This window comes from Osmerus mordax, chromosome 1 (genome assembly GCF_038355195.1).
Source record: "Osmerus mordax isolate fOsmMor3 chromosome 1, fOsmMor3.pri, whole genome shotgun sequence".
NCBI classification, from domain to species: domain Eukaryota; kingdom Metazoa; phylum Chordata; class Actinopteri; order Osmeriformes; family Osmeridae; genus Osmerus; species Osmerus mordax.
The window spans coordinates 12,491,783-12,511,178 of record NC_090050.1 but is presented as its reverse complement, the minus strand read 5'-3'; the positions used below and the strand labels follow the sequence as shown (position 1 = coordinate 12,511,178).

At 48.2% G+C, this 19,396-nt stretch overlaps 1 protein-coding gene across 3 annotated transcripts in view; it reads right to left on the bottom strand.

Moving 5' to 3' along the window:
- Nucleotides 1-6,686: 6,686 nt before the first annotated feature.
- Nucleotides 6,687-19,396, bottom strand: part of pax7a (paired box 7a) — a 47,255-nt gene continuing 34,545 nt past the window's right edge. For all 3 annotated transcript variants that reach the window (XM_067239946.1, XM_067240032.1, XM_067240113.1), the window contains exons 8-9: nt 8,675-8,915; nt 6,687-6,802 (exon numbers count right to left, since the gene is read on the bottom strand). In XM_067239946.1, the coding sequence (XP_067096047.1) occupies nt 6,687-6,802; nt 8,675-8,915 (357 nt within the window). The remainder of the gene's footprint in view (nt 6,803-8,674; nt 8,916-19,396) is intronic.

The window sequence follows — 19,396 nt, the reverse complement described above, 5'->3', positions numbered from 1 at the left end:
TCCACTCATTTACATATTTGCCATTAATATTAATTAGTTTGAGAGCGCCGCTCAGATTGTAAATGTAAATCTAGCTGGGCTTCACAGGGAGGCTTATCTCACTCACATCTCTTAGATTCATAACTTGACTTGGTGTTTTTTTCTTTTTTCTTCTTCTCCTTTTCAAACTCCTTAAGGGAAGGTGTGCATTGCTGTGTGTGTATGTGTGTGTGTTTTAGTGTGTGTGTGTTTAGAGTGAGTTGTTATGATTCATGTGCCTGTGTGTGTCTTGACGATGAAAACTTTGTAACTGACAAAGACTGATGATAAAAACATGTGATTTTAACTGTGTATCATTGTTGGAGATGTTGTGTGTGTCAAACAGTGTTGGTATTTAACATTGTTCTTTGTTCAGTCACAAGCTAAACCTGTTTCCGATACTAACAATATCTACTGTTGGTCACAAAAGCAGGAAAGATGAACAGATATGTTTTCAAGGTTGTGTAGGGCCTCTGTGTCTCTCCATCTACCTGTGTGTGTGTCTTTGTGCATCCTTGTGTGTTCATGTGTTGACAAGCCGTGTGTCCATATCCGTGTGTGTCCGCATCCTTGTGCATGTGTGTACGTGAGTGTATACACGTCTTTGTGTGTGTGCGTGCTTATACATGTATGCATATACGATACCTGTGTGTGTCTCTGTATGCATGCATATACTTGTGTGTCTGCACACTTGTGTGCGTATGTGTGTATCTGTGCGTATGTGTGTGTGTGTCTGTGGGATCCCGGAGGTGAGAAGTACAAAGCTGGGGCTCAGGTACGCAGCGTATTCCAGCATAATTACAGGATTTGAGGGGATTATTATACTGTAAGTGCTGTCATGGTGACAGCTGGGAGCTTTTTAGGCCCTGTGACACATAAGCTGGAAGAATAAAACCAAGACCCCCGAAGCATCTCTTAATCATTCCCCAGCATGCTCCTCCTCGCTACTCTGAGCCCTCCCCGAGACTCCCCAGCCAAATTAGAATACTATTATCACATCCTTTAATCGTATATATTTTGTCTTTTCAAAAAAAAAAAAATGTTTTTAAAGGATACATGCATTCAAAGCAAACCTCAAAAGACGTTATTTTTAAATGTTGTAATCTTTGAAAATATATTATTTATTTTCGGGGCTTAAAATATCTAGGTTTTCTTTTGCAGAGTGGAGGTGCTGCCGAAGAGTGTGTTTAAAATGGCTGGCGTTCCATCATCATCACCTTCACATCCACTCTCCTCCTACGGCACAATTTGTCTCCGTCTCTCCGTCTGCTGCCTCCTCAATGAAAGAGTTTAGATTACAGAATGGCCAGGTTGATCTTCATAGCCTAAATCAAATCTAAATCTCTGCCTCTGCCTCTGACGCTGTCATGGCTACCATGACAGCGTGTGGATCAGTGGGGCTGGGGCTGGAGTCGAGGCTGTAGCTGTAGCTATAGGGCTGAGGCTGGGGCTAGGGCTGGGGCTGGGGCTGGGGCTTGAGAAGAACCTAAGGCTGGGTCCGGGGGTCGGGCTGAAACCGAGGCCCGAGCTGGAGTAGGAGCAGAGCCTCCTCAAGAGAGAGATAGCGACAGAGAGAGAGGGGCCTCTCGCACGGCCCTCCCTCCAGTGGAGCTCAGGAGTGTCATTTCCATTCCTGTGATCTAAACAAACCCATTACCGGTAGGCAGCCACGTGGACGTCAGCCTGGGCAGGGCTCAAGCCCCGAGCCCCGGGCACAGGGACTGAAGACTGCGGCAGGGCCCAGGAGCTAAGCCAGCGTGGTACTTAGACACCTTGGATGGCCATAGGTCCACATAGGGGGAGCAGAGGGAGCTGCACAGCACACGGGCCACTCTGGTCTTTATCAGAGACTCTCCAGAGAGCCGAGAGGAATCGGCTCCTGTGGACTGTGTTGATTTCCCCCGCTCCTGTAGTCAATCAATTAAGGGATCAAAGGAGGAGAAGAGGGAAGTGTCACAAAACTTCTTCTGCGACACCCAAACACACAAACACACACACACGCATAGAAACACACGTTCACACACGTCCCACACACATACACATTTAGGCATGCGCATCCACATGCACACACACACACACACACACGAGCACACGTGCACACGTGCACAAACACACACATGCTGTCCTGCTGCCTTCCTGCGTGGCTGAGCTGTCACCTTGTCCTGACAGTCAGGATAGATTGAAAAGCAGGCAGACAAGCCGGTAGACAGACAGACAGGCAGATAGGCAGGGTGGCAGGCACACAGACAGACAGACAGGCAGGTGGGCAGACAGGCAGACCGACTGGCAGGTAGACTGACAGGTAGGCAGGCAAGTAGGCAGGCAACACAGACAGGCACACAGACTTCCTAACCACAACCCATTGTGTATAATCATAACAAATGTGTCAGTTTTATCTGGACACTCAGCGAACACACTTAGTAGGAATTTGCTTGGCTGGGGGAGGGGTAATTGTACTGTTATTCTAAATGGTGAGACATGGAGGAACAGAACCTCTAAACTTATCCATTCTGTGTGATTTCAAGGTAAACACTTTTTAAATGCATTTTATCATGGGGCAGTCTTCACTCCATAATTTCCTTTATGTGTCCTTCATGATTAAACCATAGAATTTTACATTCCATTTTGCGATTAAGTCAACTTCAGCTATAGTGACCACCATAACACTGTGAAACTGCTGTCACATTTAGAAAGTTGTACACAGAAATTCACATGTAACACTTCATGTAATACTGCCTGTGCTTGATCTTATCGTGGAAATATATCGCCAGAATAATTGCAGGCATATCGTATATATTAGTAATGTTCATATAATTAGCAAAAAATTCTAAATGTTTGTTTATTATTATTAATCTACTCAACACCGCTTTATTGATTGAACGATGAGAGCCAGACCATGCAGAAGTGAGGCATGCTCTGCCTGTTGTTCATGGTGTGAATGGGCCAACCGATCTTCAACAAACTACTGCAGGGACAGAGAAGGTTCTCTGGCTGGTGATTGGCCATGCAGCTGACAGTCCATTTGCTGCTCCGTTTTGGCTGCTAGCCACTGCTAGCACACCACAGAGATGTGCTCTGTCTGTGTGCATTCAGGATCATTCAAGAGCACACAGGCCCCAAGCCAGGTCCAGATCCAGGTCTAGATTCATTAAAACTGTCCTGTCTCCAGCTATGATCCCATACAACTGCAGACAGACAGACAGATTGGAGGAGATCCTACAGGACAGAATAAATGACTTCCTACAGCTGTGCTCAGCAGCAGGTCAGTCCCAGATGCTTGGCCAGCGATCCAACTATCTCTCTCTCTCTCTCTCTCTCTCTCTCTCTCTCTCTCTCTCCTCTCTCTCTCACTCCCCCCCCTCTCTCTCTCTCTCTCTCTCACTCCCCCTCTGTCTCTCTCTCTCTCTCTCTCACACTCCCCCTCTGTCACACTCTCTCTCTCTCTCTCTCTCTCTCTCTCTCTCTCTCTCTCTCTCTCACACACTCACACTCCCCCCCCCCTCTCTCTCTCTCTCTCTCTCTCTCTCTCTCTCTCACTCCCCCTCTGTCTCCCTCTCTGTCACTCCCCCCTCTCTCTCTCTCTCTCTCTTTCTCACACCCCCTCTGTCTCACTCTCACTCCTTTTCTCTTCTTCTTTCTCGCCTTTGCATCCCCAAAAGCACGTAACCACAAAACGCACGTAAAAAACTTCTTATGCTATGTACATACACAGGACATCACACTGTCAGGTAAAAAAGGACCATTAGCACGTCAGTTTTAGAGATTTTAATTCATAACAGTTACGCCAGTGTTACAGTAAAGACAACAGGCTGAAGGTAGTAAATACCAATACAAGTTCCCACTACTCTAATACTTCATACAGCCAAATAAATTATACCATGGTAATATACACACATGCGGAACAAAGAGGGAGGAAAAAACCACAGATGTCAAAAAAGCAAGTCAAGTTAAAAGTGAGCAGGTTCTGTGTGAATAGGGTGAGGGTGGGGTGAGGTGGGGGGGCGAAGGAGTCATTGTATGCTTTAAATATCCAAATGTTTGATTGGCACAGGTGTTAGAATTGAGTTGGCAGACTAGAGGCTTTTAAAAAAAAAAAAGTCTTTTTAAAAATATACACAAAACAAAACAATGCCTTGACAATTACAGCCTTGACTCTTCACAATACTGGTCATTCAGGGAGGCTGATCTTCAGGGGCTCTCCAGACGTCTCTGGCCATCTTCTCCCTAGCATCTAGTACTGAACCACTTCCTGTTAACACTATCAGGGGCAGAGTCCAGATGAGCTCTGATTGGTTGAATCCAGAACAACCAGGTTCACAGCTCTGTCTGATTGGTTAAGTCCAGGTGAACCGGACCATAGCTCGGTCTGATTGGTTGAGTCCAAATGAGCCAGGTCCACAGCTCTGTCTGATTGGTAGTTTACTTAGTCAAGTGCACTATTCACAGAAATTCCAGTGGTTATCATCGGAATCCATCCGTCCAATTTTGTCTCAGTAAACTTTTTTATACAGTTCATCAAGTTCTAATGGAATCAAATGTATTTGACTAATTTTATACAATTTCTTCTACATAATTGGGCGCAAAACACAGATCCTTTGACGAAAAAAGGAAACCCAAACAGTAGAATACGACAGAAAAACAAGAAAAAGAAACCAGTTGATAAAACAGAAGGGAAAAAAACACATTTACTTCGGCAGATCCCTTTCCTTTAATCTTTCACTCAACATTGTTTTCTGTTTTAGTATAAAACATACTCTTTATAAACAAACGATGCACTGTCCGCTGCTCCATCTCCTGTCCAATTTCCATTTCTCGGTGACGGAGGACTGAATGTGTGTGTGAACCTTAAGCTCACTCACTGAGACCAGAGGAAGTTGTACACACACACACATGTCTGAGATAGGACTCAGCTCTTCATACACGTCAGGAAGTCGTCTATGGATGCTACACAATGTCCTCATATTCACTATTCTTGAGAAAAAAAAAAAAAGTGTTTTTTTATTATTTTATTTTCTACATGTGAGTGAGAGGAAGTGCGTCAGGGCCAGAATTTAATGTCCAGTGGATTAGGGGTTAGGGGGGCTGGGGGTGGGGGGCACCCCTGAGCGAGGTCCTGTGGAGGTGTTACCTGTGCCCTTTCACAACTGACTGGTTTACTTGATTGGCCAAAGTGCACGTGAATGGCACAGCTTGTGTATTCTAAATCTCGTCACGGACAGGGAAGGAATGCTTTGGCATCAGTGCCCGTCCGAGGAATGTCCCGAAGGAATGCATTACTTGGTCCAGAGAACAGGGAGGCTTAGACAGTATTATGAGCCTTAGAAACATGTTAATTACTCCAGAAAATAGACAACCTGGCTGGTAACCGGAAGGGTCATTGTGAATTTGCCTTGATATTATGTTGGGGTGATTTAATCAACTTGACTCTGTTAAAACCACAGACTGTGGGAGTCACTAGAATGTGGCGGTCTTGGTAGGGGAGGAGGGGGAGGAGGAGGGGGGGAAGGATGAGAGAGACGGAGGGTGGATTTAGTCCTCCTTGGCAAAGTCCAAATTCCTGAACAAAATACAGTCATTTCCCAATCCAGTTTTTTGGAAACAATGCCACCCCACGCCCCATGGACCAGGGCTGAGGCTGGGATGGAGGCTTGGGGCGGTGGTAGGAAGGACAGCGGGGGGAGCAGGGATGAGGAGGGTGGGGGGGGGGCTTTGGACGCCGAACGACCGCTAATTCCCAGAAGAACCCACCGAGCCAGACTTCCCACAGAGTGGCCAAGTTCTTCAGGAATGTCAAGTTGACGATGAAAGCGGGAAGGTCAAAGCGCTCAGGAACATGGCTGCTCGGGGATACGCGAGGACGAGCGACGGCCTGGAAAACAACGAGCCTCTCTGTCTGAAGGGCGGACGGGAGGTAAGCACACCCACCCACACACCACAGGCTCACGCACACACACAGAGACACACACGCACGCACTCCTTCTCCACATTCATCTGTTTCCTTTTCACGCCAAGGGGCTATTAGAGATAAAAGAGCTTACAATGGAATCATAAGAACAACAGAAATCACATTATTTCGAATGAGAACAGCAACAATCATATCAACAATATAGATTTAAAACAAATGAACAAAGGAATGATGATCATTCGAATGATATTGGCTTTGTGAGCTACTATAAACAGTATGGTCAGAGTTCATGAGAGGGACGTCCTCATCCACATGTGTCCTGCTCATCTGGGGGGCTGAGCCAATCAGAGGCGTGTTTGTGAGGGGTGGTGTAGCAGAGTCAGTATTGAAGCACAGGAATGGAGACGGTAGGGCCTCCTGGTGGCTGGCACTGGGATGAGGACATGTTGATAGGAAATCATCCCCATCTCTCAGTTAGGATCCCAGAACACACACTCTCTCTAACTCACAAACACACACACACAGACACACAGACACACTGGCTGACACTGTGGCTGGGCCAGGAGGACGTGTGTGTCTGTTAAGCGGTGTAGCTGCAGAGACAGCAGCCGTATGTGTGTGTGGGTCCGTGTGGGTGGATGGGATTCAACACAGGCAGAGCATGGTTTGAGTGTGTGTGTGTGTGTCTGTGTAGAGGTGCGGGTCTTGGTGTATGTGTGTGTGTAGAGGTGTGTGTATAGGTGTGTGTGTTCTCTCCGAGGGCTCAGTAAGCCTGTCCTGTCTCCACCTGGAGCAGACCCAGGACTGCAGAGTGATCTCCGAGCTTCATCCTCCTCTGGGTGGAGAGACTCACGTTCTTAGCCAGGTAGTCCACAGCAGCTGCAACACACACACACAGGCAGGAAACATGTTAGACCAGGTCAAATATACAGAACTATACAGCACGGATATATTACATACCGAAATATGTTAGATTGGAAGATCAGACCAAAAAACAAACGAACATGAAACACACAAACACACAGACAAGCACACAGAGGGTGTCGACAAACAAACAAACACACCCACACAAACATCGAGTGGAAGACGGAAACACGCAAACACAAACACGCCTTGTAGCCAGACACAAACACAAACACAAAGACACACCACCAGACACAAACACACACCACAAGACACAAACACACACCACAAGACACAAACACACACCACCAGACACAAACACACACCACAAGACACAAACACACACCACAAGACACAAACACACACCACAAGACACAAACACACACCACAAAACACAAACACAAACACACACCACCAGACACAAACACAAACACACACCACCAGACAGGTGGTCCGCTCCTGAAATCCATCCCTTTCCTATTCTCCTTATATGCTACTCAGTCTGGGTTCATTTCTCTCTCTCTGTCTGACTGGGTTTCAAATGAGCTGTGGCAGGACACAGTGTGCAAATAGAAAAAATTTAGAGGTGTGTGTGTGGGGGGGGGGGGACCACCGAAACCCTCTCCTGTCTCCAGAGCGTGTGCCACCTCACACTGCCACCGTGCTGTCAGTCAGGCAGGCCCCTGTGTGTGTTGGTATGCCATTCTTCATTACAGTTGGCATCTCGGATTTCATGCCCTCCGCGTCCCCGTGCCCGCTCGTCTCCCAGGGAAGACAGCCTCCCTCTCTCCTCTCCTCCTCTCATTAGCTCGCCACTGTGCTCAATCACCAGGCTAATTAACCTCACATCAGATCACATCCGCACCACTGTCACTCTCTTTCTCTCTCTTTCTCTCTCTCTCTCTCCTCTCTCTCTCTCTCTCTCTCTCTCTCTCTCTCTCTCTTTCTCTCTCTTTCTCTCTCTTTCTCTCTCTCTCTTTCAGTCTCTCTCTCTCACTCAGGGTATCTCTCTCTATTTGTCGCTTCACTTTCACGCTCTCTCTCTCTCTCTCTCTCTCTCTCTCTCTCTCTCTCTCTCATCTCTCTCTCTCTCTCTCTCTCTCTCTCTCTCTCTCTCTCTCTCTCTCTCCAACTCTCATTGCGCACAGCACACACAAGTGATACAGATCCATGCGTGATTATGAACACACGTGTACAAAGTTCATAACCACCCAGATGCACACACGCGCACACACACACACACACACATCTAGAAGGGGAAGTGCACTTCAGTTTCTCCCCCGATGAAAGGCTTGCGACAGCATCAGTCAATAATTATGCTAATCTAATAAAGCCAAGTCTTTCCTGCCCTCAGGTGTGTTTGTGTGTGTGTGTGTGTGAGAGAGAGAGAGAGAAAAGAGAGAGACGGTGAGGGAGAGAGGTGGGCAAAAGGACACTGTGGCCCCTAAGGGTGTGTCGTTGCCTTTGAAGTGGCCCTCTCCTCTTTCCCAGCCAAGTGGAGCGGGGTGTGACTAAGTTACCTCTGGGGGAGGGAGCTTTATGAAGAGCACGTGTCTGTTTCCATAGACTAGGGAGGGGTCAGGGGTCAGGGGGCAGCACGGCCGGGGTGACGGTCAGCACTTCCTCGCACGAGAGTGCGACTGACACTGTTTCCTTTAGTGGCCAGCGGAAGATGACACGAGAGCCGAGGACAGGGACGGCCGACCATCCCTCCATCCAACACAAGACAACACACAACACAAGACACATCCGACGCAACGCACATCCAACATAACACACCCACACACACACATATAGATGTACTCTGTACACACACACCTTCCCTCTGACTCCAGACGCAGTACTCACTCTGTCCGTACTGGCTGTACTGGTATCCGGCGGTGACGGGGTCCACGCTGTAGCTGGTGGCGCTGTAGGTGGGGGGGCAGTAGGACTGGGACGAGGCCAGGCTGTCCACCCCCTTGATGGAGTCTGAGCGCTGGCTGCAGCTGGCAGAGATGGGGTTGGAGTCCAGGCTCCCGTGGAGGGGGGAGATGGAGAAGTCGTGCTGGGACTGGGAGGCGCTGGGGTTGCTCAGGATGCTCATCACCTGGGGGGGGGGGGGGGGGTAGAAGGAGGGCTGTTAGTCAGCAGTCGCTAATACAATGTGCGGACACCCACCGATGACTTGTTCACGTTAACTGAGCGAAGATAGAGAAATAAAGAGGGGGGGGTGGGTGCAGAGGCATGGAAGGAAACAGTAAAAGAGAGGAGGTAGAGAGAGAGAGTGCCCTTAGCGAGCTCCACGGTGCCAGTGTTGCCAGGGAAAGCTGTGCTGGGGGAACAGAGGCTCCCAGGCTGACACTAGACCCGGCCCTGGTGCCAGACAACCCATGTCCTGAACCCTGATTCTGGGCCTGACGTCTGGGTCCTGGGGCCTCGGGTCTAACACCCGGGGCCAGAGCTTGGGGCCTCATGCACAACAAGCACTCAGGGACTCCCTAACTAATCCTTCGCCCCTAGCCTTCCCATCTCATGAATAGTAATGAGTCTGGAACTGGTAAATGATCCTCTCAGATCCTCCTTCACAGAGAAGGCTGCAGCCGCCAGCCTCGCCAGCCTTATTCCAGGTTGGCTGGCTACCACACTGTGTACGATGTTCACACTGCATAAAGAGCATTTCATTCAACCCTCCAATCTAGATGAGAACCGTAATAATATAAATTCAATGACAGCAAGAATTGACCATGTGTTGGGTGGTATTATTGACTTGCTTCTAAGTGATAGTTTGTACATCTCAGACACAGGGACTTATGTGTGGTTGGTGAAAAAGGTCTGATGCCAGGCAGGCCACTGTCTGGTTCCATTTCTATGTTTAAATACATTTGTGTGTCAGAGTAGGGTTAAAGGCCGAGAACTGTGACACCACCCATAAGGGATTCCATCCTGGTTGCCCGGGGCGACAGCCCCCATGGTTTGAGGGTTGCAGCCAGGCTTGCTAGGCTGACTGGGAACATGGGAAGTGTTTACTTGAGCAAGGAGGGAAATAGGGGACTGTGGGGAAAAGAGAGAGAGACAGAGAGAGACAAAGAAAAATAAAGAGAAAGGAACAAAGAGAGAGAGAAAGAAAGAGAGAGAGTGAGAAAGAGAGAGAGAGAGAGAGAGAGAGAGAGAGAGAGAGAGGGAGAGAGAGAGAGAGAGAGAGAGAGAGAGAGAGAGAGTGTGAGAGAGTGTGAGAGAAAGAGAGGGAGAGAGAAAGTAGGAGCGGTCCCACACATGCTTCTCCTCTGCAGCATGGAAGCATCCTTCCCGACATCAGGTTCACGTTGTGTCTCGCTACGCTCAGCTCACCTTTGACCTCTTGGCTGCTAAACCAATTAGACCATCATGGAGGTGGTTACACAGGTCTACACGCACACACACACACACAGTGTTTAGGCAGCCTTTGTACTGCTAAAAACACACACATACACACACAAGCCAGCAACACTGCTGCTCAGAAATGCATGGCCAGGAACCCACCACAGCACAGAGGGAGAATGAATCTTATTCAACAAATTAATCATATACTACAAAATGTCTCTTAGGAAATTTGAAGCACTTGAGGGGACATAAAGGGCTGGTTAGCCATTTCCTAATGTTAATACAATCAGTGGGAGAAAAAACCCCTGCCCCCCTCATCCTACATTTACAGAAAGACAGACAGACAGGTCCTGGTCCGACTCCTGATGTTTATGTAATGCTATGATTGTGTGTGTGTGTGCGTGTGTACATGTGTGTGCATTTGTGCATGTGTGTGCGCACGCATTGTGTGTGCGCACGCGCGTGTGTGTGTGGAGGCAGCTGCAGGCCCCCAGACAGATCAAATCGTCAGCTAATTGAAGCTTGATTACATCTCATCATTGTTCTAGAACACTGATCACTGATGCTCCTCTAACCATCCACGATTACGGACCCGGTACCTAAACATCGGCCCTTCTGAAAACCAAAAACATGAATATTGTTGTGTGTGTGTTGTTGGGGGGGGGGTACCCTTGAGTTGTCCTCTCCAGAAGCACTGGAGGTGATGGTGTTGGAGGAGTTGGGCTGGAGGGGAGGGAAGGTAAGCTGCTCCACTGGCCCAGCTTCATGAGAGCTCTACCAGTAGTGCGCTGCTCTGCTTTCACACAGCTAAATCTAAATCAATGTCATTTCGCCGATACCCCCCCGTTCGTCCTTCTTATCTGATGTGAGGCCTGATAGGGCTAATCTGGAGTGTCACCTGTCAGGCTGGAGTGTAAAACACACTGCCCACAGCGCCGGCGGTCTGTCGGTGTGTTGGTCTAGTCTGTCTGTCTGTCCCCCTGTCTGGGTGTGTAACTGCTGGCTAGCCTGCGGCGGTCCCACTAGCTCTCAGACAGTCCTACTCCACTCACACTTAACACCTCCCTCACTTCTTTCCTCGACTCCCCTCTCCACTCCAGACGCCCCGCTCTATTGTTTCAGCCTCTTTCTCGTATCCCTCTCTCCCCTCCCTCTCTCCTCTCTCCGCTCCCTCTCTCCTCTCCTCCTGCCCTCGCTGCAGTTTCCTCTATGGCCCGGTCTTCGTTTGTTGTTTGAGTGTGTGTGAGTGCTGCTAGTGGAGATAATGTGAGCCAGGACCTAGTTTAAAGGACACTGCCCCGGGGCCTTGCCCACCCCACCCCCCCCCCCCACCCCAACACACACGCACACACTCACACACTCTCTCTTATGACAGATAGATTACTTTATAAATAATAATAAAAAAAAGTAATTAATTCTCTCTCAACTTCTGAGCCTTGTAGCCTGTGGCGTAGTGAATGGAGAGCTGCAAATTGATACAATGTGCATCCTTTCAGATAAATAAATACAGCATTTCAGAGACAAAAAAGAGGTTCTTCCCTTCCCTGCTAATTTCTTTAACAGTCAAATTATTATTATTTTTGTAAATGTTCAAAGAGACTTTGCTCATTGTTGGACTCCCTGCTTCTGAAGTGAACTATCTCGAGAGCCAGGCTGGGAGGAAGACAGTCGCTGAGGCATCTTGTTTCTCAGGCAACAACACAAGGAATTTAATAGGATTTTGTTGTGACAACACACTAATGCCTGAATCCATGTCAATCTGAGAGACTGTTTTCATGTTCCCATCTAACGGAGGCAAAAAAATATTGAATGTAGGCTTACATGGAATCAATGTCCAACAACATTATCAACCACATAGTATGGTACTTTTCCAGTCAGACCATGCACCTGTCCATTACAAGTGACGCCAAAACAAATGTGTTTCACAACGATACCTTACAGAACAATTTCAAGATATATTTTCAAAAAGAGGTGTATGTACTTTGTGATCAGCTTTTGACATAAAGCTCTACTCACAGACAGTGAGTAGTAGAGAAAGGGGCGGGGAGAGGACATAAGGAGGAGAGACGGTGAAGTCATATGCAGAGAGAGAAAGAAGAGAGAGAGAAAGAGAGCGAGGAGAGGGAGAGGAGTGAGAGAGAGTGGAGAGAGAGCGAGAGAGGCTTTGGGAGAGTACAAAGACTGGGGCTGCAGGACGGTGCTGGCCTGAGGGCTAGCCTGGCTGCAGAGCTGATAGCAGAGGGGCGCCAGCCTCCACGCCAACACATCCCTCTCCCCAAACACTCCCCCTTAATCTGCGCAAGACTGGATTAGCTCCTCTGTCACCGATCGCTCCCCGTTATGCCCAAATCGAATGCCCCCCAGACGTACCTTCAAGTTGGGCAGGGGTCAGTGGGCCAGGGAGGCTGAAATGAGCAGTGGAAATGTCTGGAAGCTATCTGAGGGCTGCAGAGTAACATCTTGCACCTGGGCTGATCTGCCAGCCTGATACAGGGCCTGGCTGGAGAACACCGACGACACTCCATTATGACACCACTACTTAGGTCCATGTTTTTCAAGGCCAGGCCTGAGGCTGGGATTAAATGTTGTCTAATTCTAGGGCCTCGGACTGAAGCACATTCAGTGTCTGTAATCTGTCTGGCTTGTTTTGAAGAACTCCAGGAAGTTAAATAACAATTTCTAATATGGTGAGCGGCTTTGATGGACCGTAAAATATTACGTGTGAGGAAAAAAGAGTTTATGACATGGTGTGAGATTTTAAATTCTATTTCGTTGCAGGCCTTTCTTTGGTCAAATAAAAGACTGCATTTAGGCTGTGCTGTTAACAGAGTCAGATAAATCAAATTTAAAAGTGACAGCATCATTTTCTGCTTGAAAGCGACAGGGGGAGTTCAGCACCGAAAGACCTCTCTTCTCCAAACTTCCCAAACCTTCCCCCACACAACTCCCAACCCCCAACCCCTTAACCTCCCACACCACCCCCAACCCTACAACCCTGTACCCCCCATCCCCCATCCCCCCCCCTCACAAACACACACCTCTCTCTCACACAAGAGACGGACAGCCCAGCGGGCAGCGAGGCCCCTCATCTGAGCAGACAAAATGGCTATTTAAAAATAACAGCGATTGCATAAATCGAATTTGAGCGTTTTGGTCACGGCGGAGGTGGCGGTGGCAGGGAGGCCAGGGGCGGCCAGGGGCCGGGAGGGGCGGGGAGGGGGCCAGAGGGGCGGGGAGGGGGCCAGAGGGGCGGGGAGGGGGTCGGAGCGGTGGGGGGGGGGGCCCTCTCGGTGGCAGGCAGCAGATGACGGCCCTGGCCTGCATGTCACTGCCGTAATTGGCTGTGGCACGTTAATCAAAACTGAAAAGGGTCTTCTGCCAAAGCTACGGCGGGAGTAGAGAGAGACGGGAGAGAGATGGAAGATGGGAGGAGGAGGGAGAGAGAGAAAGAGAGAGACAGAGAGAGAGAGAGAGAGAGAGAGAGAGAGAGAGAGAGAGAGAGAGAGAGAGCGAGAGCGAGAGGGAGAGAGAAACATACGCCTTTGAAGCTCGAAGCGTGTGGGTTGTAGGGAGGGAGGGGGCGTTAATTGTGTTCAATTAAGAGCCTGATTGGCACTGACAGAATCTGGGCATTGACAAGGAGGCACAGATGAGGCCGATTAGCAGGCATTGGAACAAGCTGTCACTTCTCACAACATGTTAGCCAGCCATCCAGCCACACTGTCCCCCTGTCCTTCACCACAGAGCACAAACACACAGTCAACAAGGCTGTTTTATTTGAAAACATTTCCCTACAATGAGTCCTTCTTTTTAGGGGGGGGGTCCACAGAACACCACTGAAGGGGAACAGTTATTTCTAGAAGTATTTCTCAGAGAAACAGCCCCTGTCTTCTCCTTCCCAGTCCTGTTTGCTGCTGAGAACTGTGCTGCCTGATGCTGCCACAGAAGGGCCCCAGCCTCGCTGTTAAACGGCCCACAGTGTGAGTCTGGCCTCTCGCTAACCAGAGGTTAATATGCCGTCTATTGGGCTGCAATTGGAGAACGTGTGGGGAGCAATCTCCTATTCTCTGCTAGTGATATGCTTGAGTTACTATGGGATGGATTCAGCCACAGGGAACAAGAGCAACCCCCTTTCACACACACACACACACACACACACTCACACACACACACACACACTCACTCACACACGCTGAAACTCCTCACCTCGCACCAGCGCCTCTGCCAAATTAAACGGCAGATTTTCTGATTCCAGGAGAGCGGTTTCAGACTGCCAGACTCTGTGTGTATGTATCTGTGTGTGTGTGTGTGTGGGGGGGGGGGTAGGAATTGTTTAAGTTTGTGTGTTTAGAGTGTGTTAGTGTGTGTTTAAGAGTGTGTATTTAGGGTCTGTCTGTGTGAGTGTGTGTTGGAGCATGTGTGTTTAAAGGCAGCAGCTCTGTGAGAAAAAGCAAGGGGGGGTTGGTGGGGGGGGAAGAGGATCTGATGGGGGAGGGGTTTGTTTGCTACAAACAGCAGGGGCCAGGCCCAGTGAAAAATGTCAGGTCAAATTGTTCTTGACAGTGTTAATATCAGCACCTCATAGCCATAATTACATGTAAATAAATAGTGAAATAGCTCTCAGCTGGAGACTGAGAGGAGCGAGCTGGAGTCGGAGACAACCAGCTGGGGACCCCACCAGAGAGAGAGGGGAGGGGGGGGCAGAGAGAGGGGGGTGGGGGCGCAGTGAGAAACAGAGAGAACAACAGGGTGGGTGAGAGAGAGAGAGAGAGAGAGAGAGAGAGAGAGAGAGAGAGAGAGAGAGAGAGAGAGAGAGAGAGAGAGAGAGAGAGAGAGAGAGAGAGGGGGGAAAAAAGCGAGAGAAAGAAAGATGGCCAGAGACAGCCAGAGAGAGTATCAATCACGTCCATGCACCTGTCAGAGTAGCATCTGGAACTAACAGGAACCACATGCAGCCAGACAACATCCTGAAGCTCTGGCTAGCAAGACAGGTTCACCAGCCCACAGCCCTGCCGTGACCCCTGACACCACGACCCCCGACCCCTGGGAGAGAGGTCACACTGCGCATGCCTCGCCTGCCACTTCACCTGCCCTCTCTGCAGTCTGGGCTACAATAACAGTAACAATAAAAAACACTTCTACTAATACTACAAGTATGACCTTTTCCATTAGTACTATTACTAGGGAAATATGCACTGTTACTACACTACAGCAACTACCACTAATAATGATAAAAGTAACAAGGAAAATAATAATAGGAGGTTACATGGACAGAAGTACACTCAACTCAAGAACATTCCAAATGTTCATTCAAATCTCATGTAGAATATAATGCCACAAATCTATGGAATAAAAACTTCTTGAGCATGTTTCACAGTGTTCGCCTCTGTGTAATTGGTATTCAAGATAGGATCAATGTGAGTGCTCATACTTTAATAAAGGCAATACCATTCTCCGTCTTATGGGCCTTCTCTCTGCATGGGACACACAGCGTGAGAATTGGTCTCAGTCATTTCCTACTTAAATCCCCATCTTCTAGGATTTACAGAAATTCATATTGGCTGCCTCTGCAAGATAAATGTAAATCGCATTCCCTTATATTTACTATTTATCAGGATGCAGCAGCTCAGTTTCTGCAGGAAATATCTCTCACCCGCACACAAACACCCTTGCATTTAAATAACATTTTTATTGTCCGCCGTAGCCTTTCATCTGGGCGCAGTGAGAGGGGCTGGCTCTCCAGGGGAGAAAGATGGAGGGAGAGAGAAGGAGCTGGATGGAGTTAGAGAGGAGGAACGAGAGCGAGGAAGAGATAGAGAGACAGGGAGGGACAGCGAGAAAGAGAGAGAGAGAGAGAGAGAGAGAGAGAAAGAGAGAGAGAGAGAGAGAGAGAGAAAGAGAGAAAGAGAGAAAGAGAGAAAGAAAGGCGGGCAGTGAGAGAGATAGAGAGAGCAAGAGAGAGAAAAAAAGTGTGTGTGTGTGTGGGGGGTGGGGGGGAGAAGCAACAGCAAATCAGACACACTCTTGGCAAGACACGCCGAAACAGAGGAGAGAGAAGGTTGGAAGGTGAAATACGAGATGGGAAATAAATAGAAACCATATCCACATTTATATGGAAAGGAGCCCACTGGCTTAACTTGGCTACTGAAGGGGCAGGCAGAGACATGGAGACGGGTCTGAACAACAGCCCAGAGACTAGTTAGCAAAGTTAAACATCACAGCCCAAAGACTAGTTAGCAGCGTTAAACATCACAGCCCAGAGACTAGTTAGCAGAGTTAAACATCACAGCCCAGAGACTAGTTAGCAGCGTTAAACATCACAGCCCAGAGACTAGTTAGCAGCGTTAAACATCACAGCCCAGAGACTAGTTAGCAGAGTTAAACATCACAGCCCAGAGACTAGTTAGCAAAGTTAAACATCACAGCCCAAAGACTAGTTAGCAGCGTTAAACATCACAGCCCAGAGACTAGTTAGCAGAGTTAAACATCACAGCCCAGAGACTAGTTAGCAAAGTTAAACATCACAGCCCAGAGACTAGTTAGCAGCGTTAAACATCACAGCCCAGAGACTAGTTAGCAGAGTTAAACATCACAGCCCAGAGACTAGTTAGCAGAGTTAAACATCACAGCCCAGAGACTAGTTAGCAAAGTTAAACATCACAGCCCAAAGACTAGTTAGCAGCGTTAAACATCACAGCCCAGAGATTAGTTAGCAGAGTTAAACATCACAGCCCAGAGACTAGTTAGCAGATTTAAACATCACAGCCCAGAGATTAGTTAGCAGTTAGTTGGAGAGACTGTATGACCTCAGGAAGAAGCTTTTACTCTTCTTCAGTCAGGCTCTGTATAACTTTATGCTGCCATGGGATGTTTGTGATGTGAACCAGACACTTCTGGCCAGATATGCCGTACAGCACATACACTGTTTGTTTCTCTGGGATGTGTGATGAAAACGGCAGCTTCAACTGGCTATTCGTTGTTGATTTGTTATAAATAGCTAGTTAGTTCCTAACTCCTAGCTCCTTGTTCCTAGCTCATAGCTCTGGACTGGAAAGGAATGCCAGTCATGGTGTGTGTTGTGTTTGTGTCAAACCAGACATATCTCTTCAGAGTTCAAAAGGGTTGCTAAATTACAGCACAACACTGATAATCTATGCATTAAAAACACACACACATTTAGCCACTGGATATGATTTACAGTCCCTTGATTTTTCTTGGCAGCAGCAAAAAGCAGGTCTAGTTTTTTTCCCTCCTTCTTCTTCTTCTTTCCGAAAGCCTCTTACATCTTTTTTTATACTTGCCAAATTGAAACAGTATTTGTTTAATGGGAGTTCTAATGAACCAGTATGTATTCCCCCTCTTGCTCAGCGAGGGCCTGAGCTGTGAATGCCGGCTATGAGCTCATCCCCTTTGATTTGTTGTCAACAGAGCTTGCCAGCTGACATGGTGCCCGGTGAGAGGCTTAATGCCCAAGTTTTAATAATGTGGGACTACATGATCGCCTCTCTCATTAGTATTCAGGTGCAGAGTGTCTTGTTAGAAGTCAGAGGGGGGCGGGGCGGGGGAGGGGGGGGGGGCGGAAGTAGAGCCGGAGCTCTTAAATTGGTATCTATATTCCCCCCTCTCCTCTCTCTCTCCTCTCTCTCTCTCCCGAACACACTATAACTCTCTCTCCCTCTCTCTTTCCCCCTTCTTCTCTTTCTTGGCAAGGAACGAACAGCAAGGTTGGCTTCTTAAATATAATTCATCCCGTTTTCAGAAAGGAGTGCCTGTGCCGGCTAATGGAAGTGAGGCTGTGTGGTTGCGAGTCTTCCCCGGCTTATCTCTGTCAGACAGTTGTGGGGAGTCGCGAGCGAGCATGATGTCAGCGTGCGTGATGCGGAGCGCCGCGGAAAAGGCAGGCCTGGGGACACGGATCAAAGGGAAGCAGGGGTGAGAACTGCTCTTCCTCTGATCCTGTGTGTGTGTATGTGTGTGTGTGTGTGTGTGTGTGTGTGCGTGCATGCTTGCGTGTGTGTGTGTGTGCATGTGTGTGTGTGGGTGGGTGTGTGTGTGTGGGTGGGTGTGTGAAGACCCGGGCCACACCCACACATCCCACGTGCCCTCTTGAAACACATGCTAAATCCAGTTTCTCTCATTCCAAAAAATAAAACCATTCCAAACTGTAAGCTGAACCAGGAAGTCACTCACTAACCTCACACAAATCTAGTGTGTAGAGGCTTTACAACAGCAAGGTAATGCACTCAAAGCCTGTAGTGTCACCGCAGACTCCTATCTGTCTGTTCTGTTTCTTGCTAGTGTGAGACCAAACATCACAGTGTGTGGGCTTCATATATCTTCAGATTCATTATCCCAGAGAACAGGTGTCAAAACTTGCCATTGTTTTTATTTCATTACAGACCGCTTCTTTCCTTTTAAGGCTAGACACCCCAAACTGTTCTCCTGAGTGTGTCCGTTCTCTTGATGTGAGGGTCCTTTATCAGGTCTTGGAGAAAAAACATAATTCTATTTTTGAATTGAAGACAATCTTTTTGAGGCAATGTTTGTCCCCTAAATATATAATCCTCTTCATTTTATTGTTCTGTACGAGGGTACGTAAAAGTTTGCTGATTAACGGCTTTTTGTTAGCTTCCATTTGACTGTCCTCCAGAGCCACATCCCAGAATGTTGGGACTGTAACGTCAGCTTGCCTTCCTCAGCTGCAGAAAACATATCTTATGCTGCTGGTTATCATTCCATCCAGATAACACAATGAATTATGTTCTGCTTAGCTAAACAAAGTAACAGAACTAATCATTAAAAAAGCAGCCCATGACAATGTCTTTTCTCTCTGAATCCAAAAGAAATGAGAAGTTCTTGAAATAGCTGTTGTTGACAACAGAGAAATCGTCCTCAGTCAGGAGAGGTCTAGATGGTAGTAAATATCCTCTCTGGCAGAAAAGCAATAACATTTCACCACCGTCATTTCACATCTGCAGCCTCAACTCCAACTTCTTCCTATTTCCCCTCATTCTAACACCTGCTGAGGCAACAAATGAAACAAGACCAACACCCCCTCTCTTTCTCTATATTACCCTTCACCTCCCCCCCTCTCCTCCCTCCTCTCTCACTCCAGCCCATTGGAGTCCACAAGGTGGCTTATCCCACCACCTCTGACACATCCATCTCCTCTCTCCAACCAGTCCAACTTACACCCCGCCAGGAACAACAGCCCCAGCGCCGTGCGGA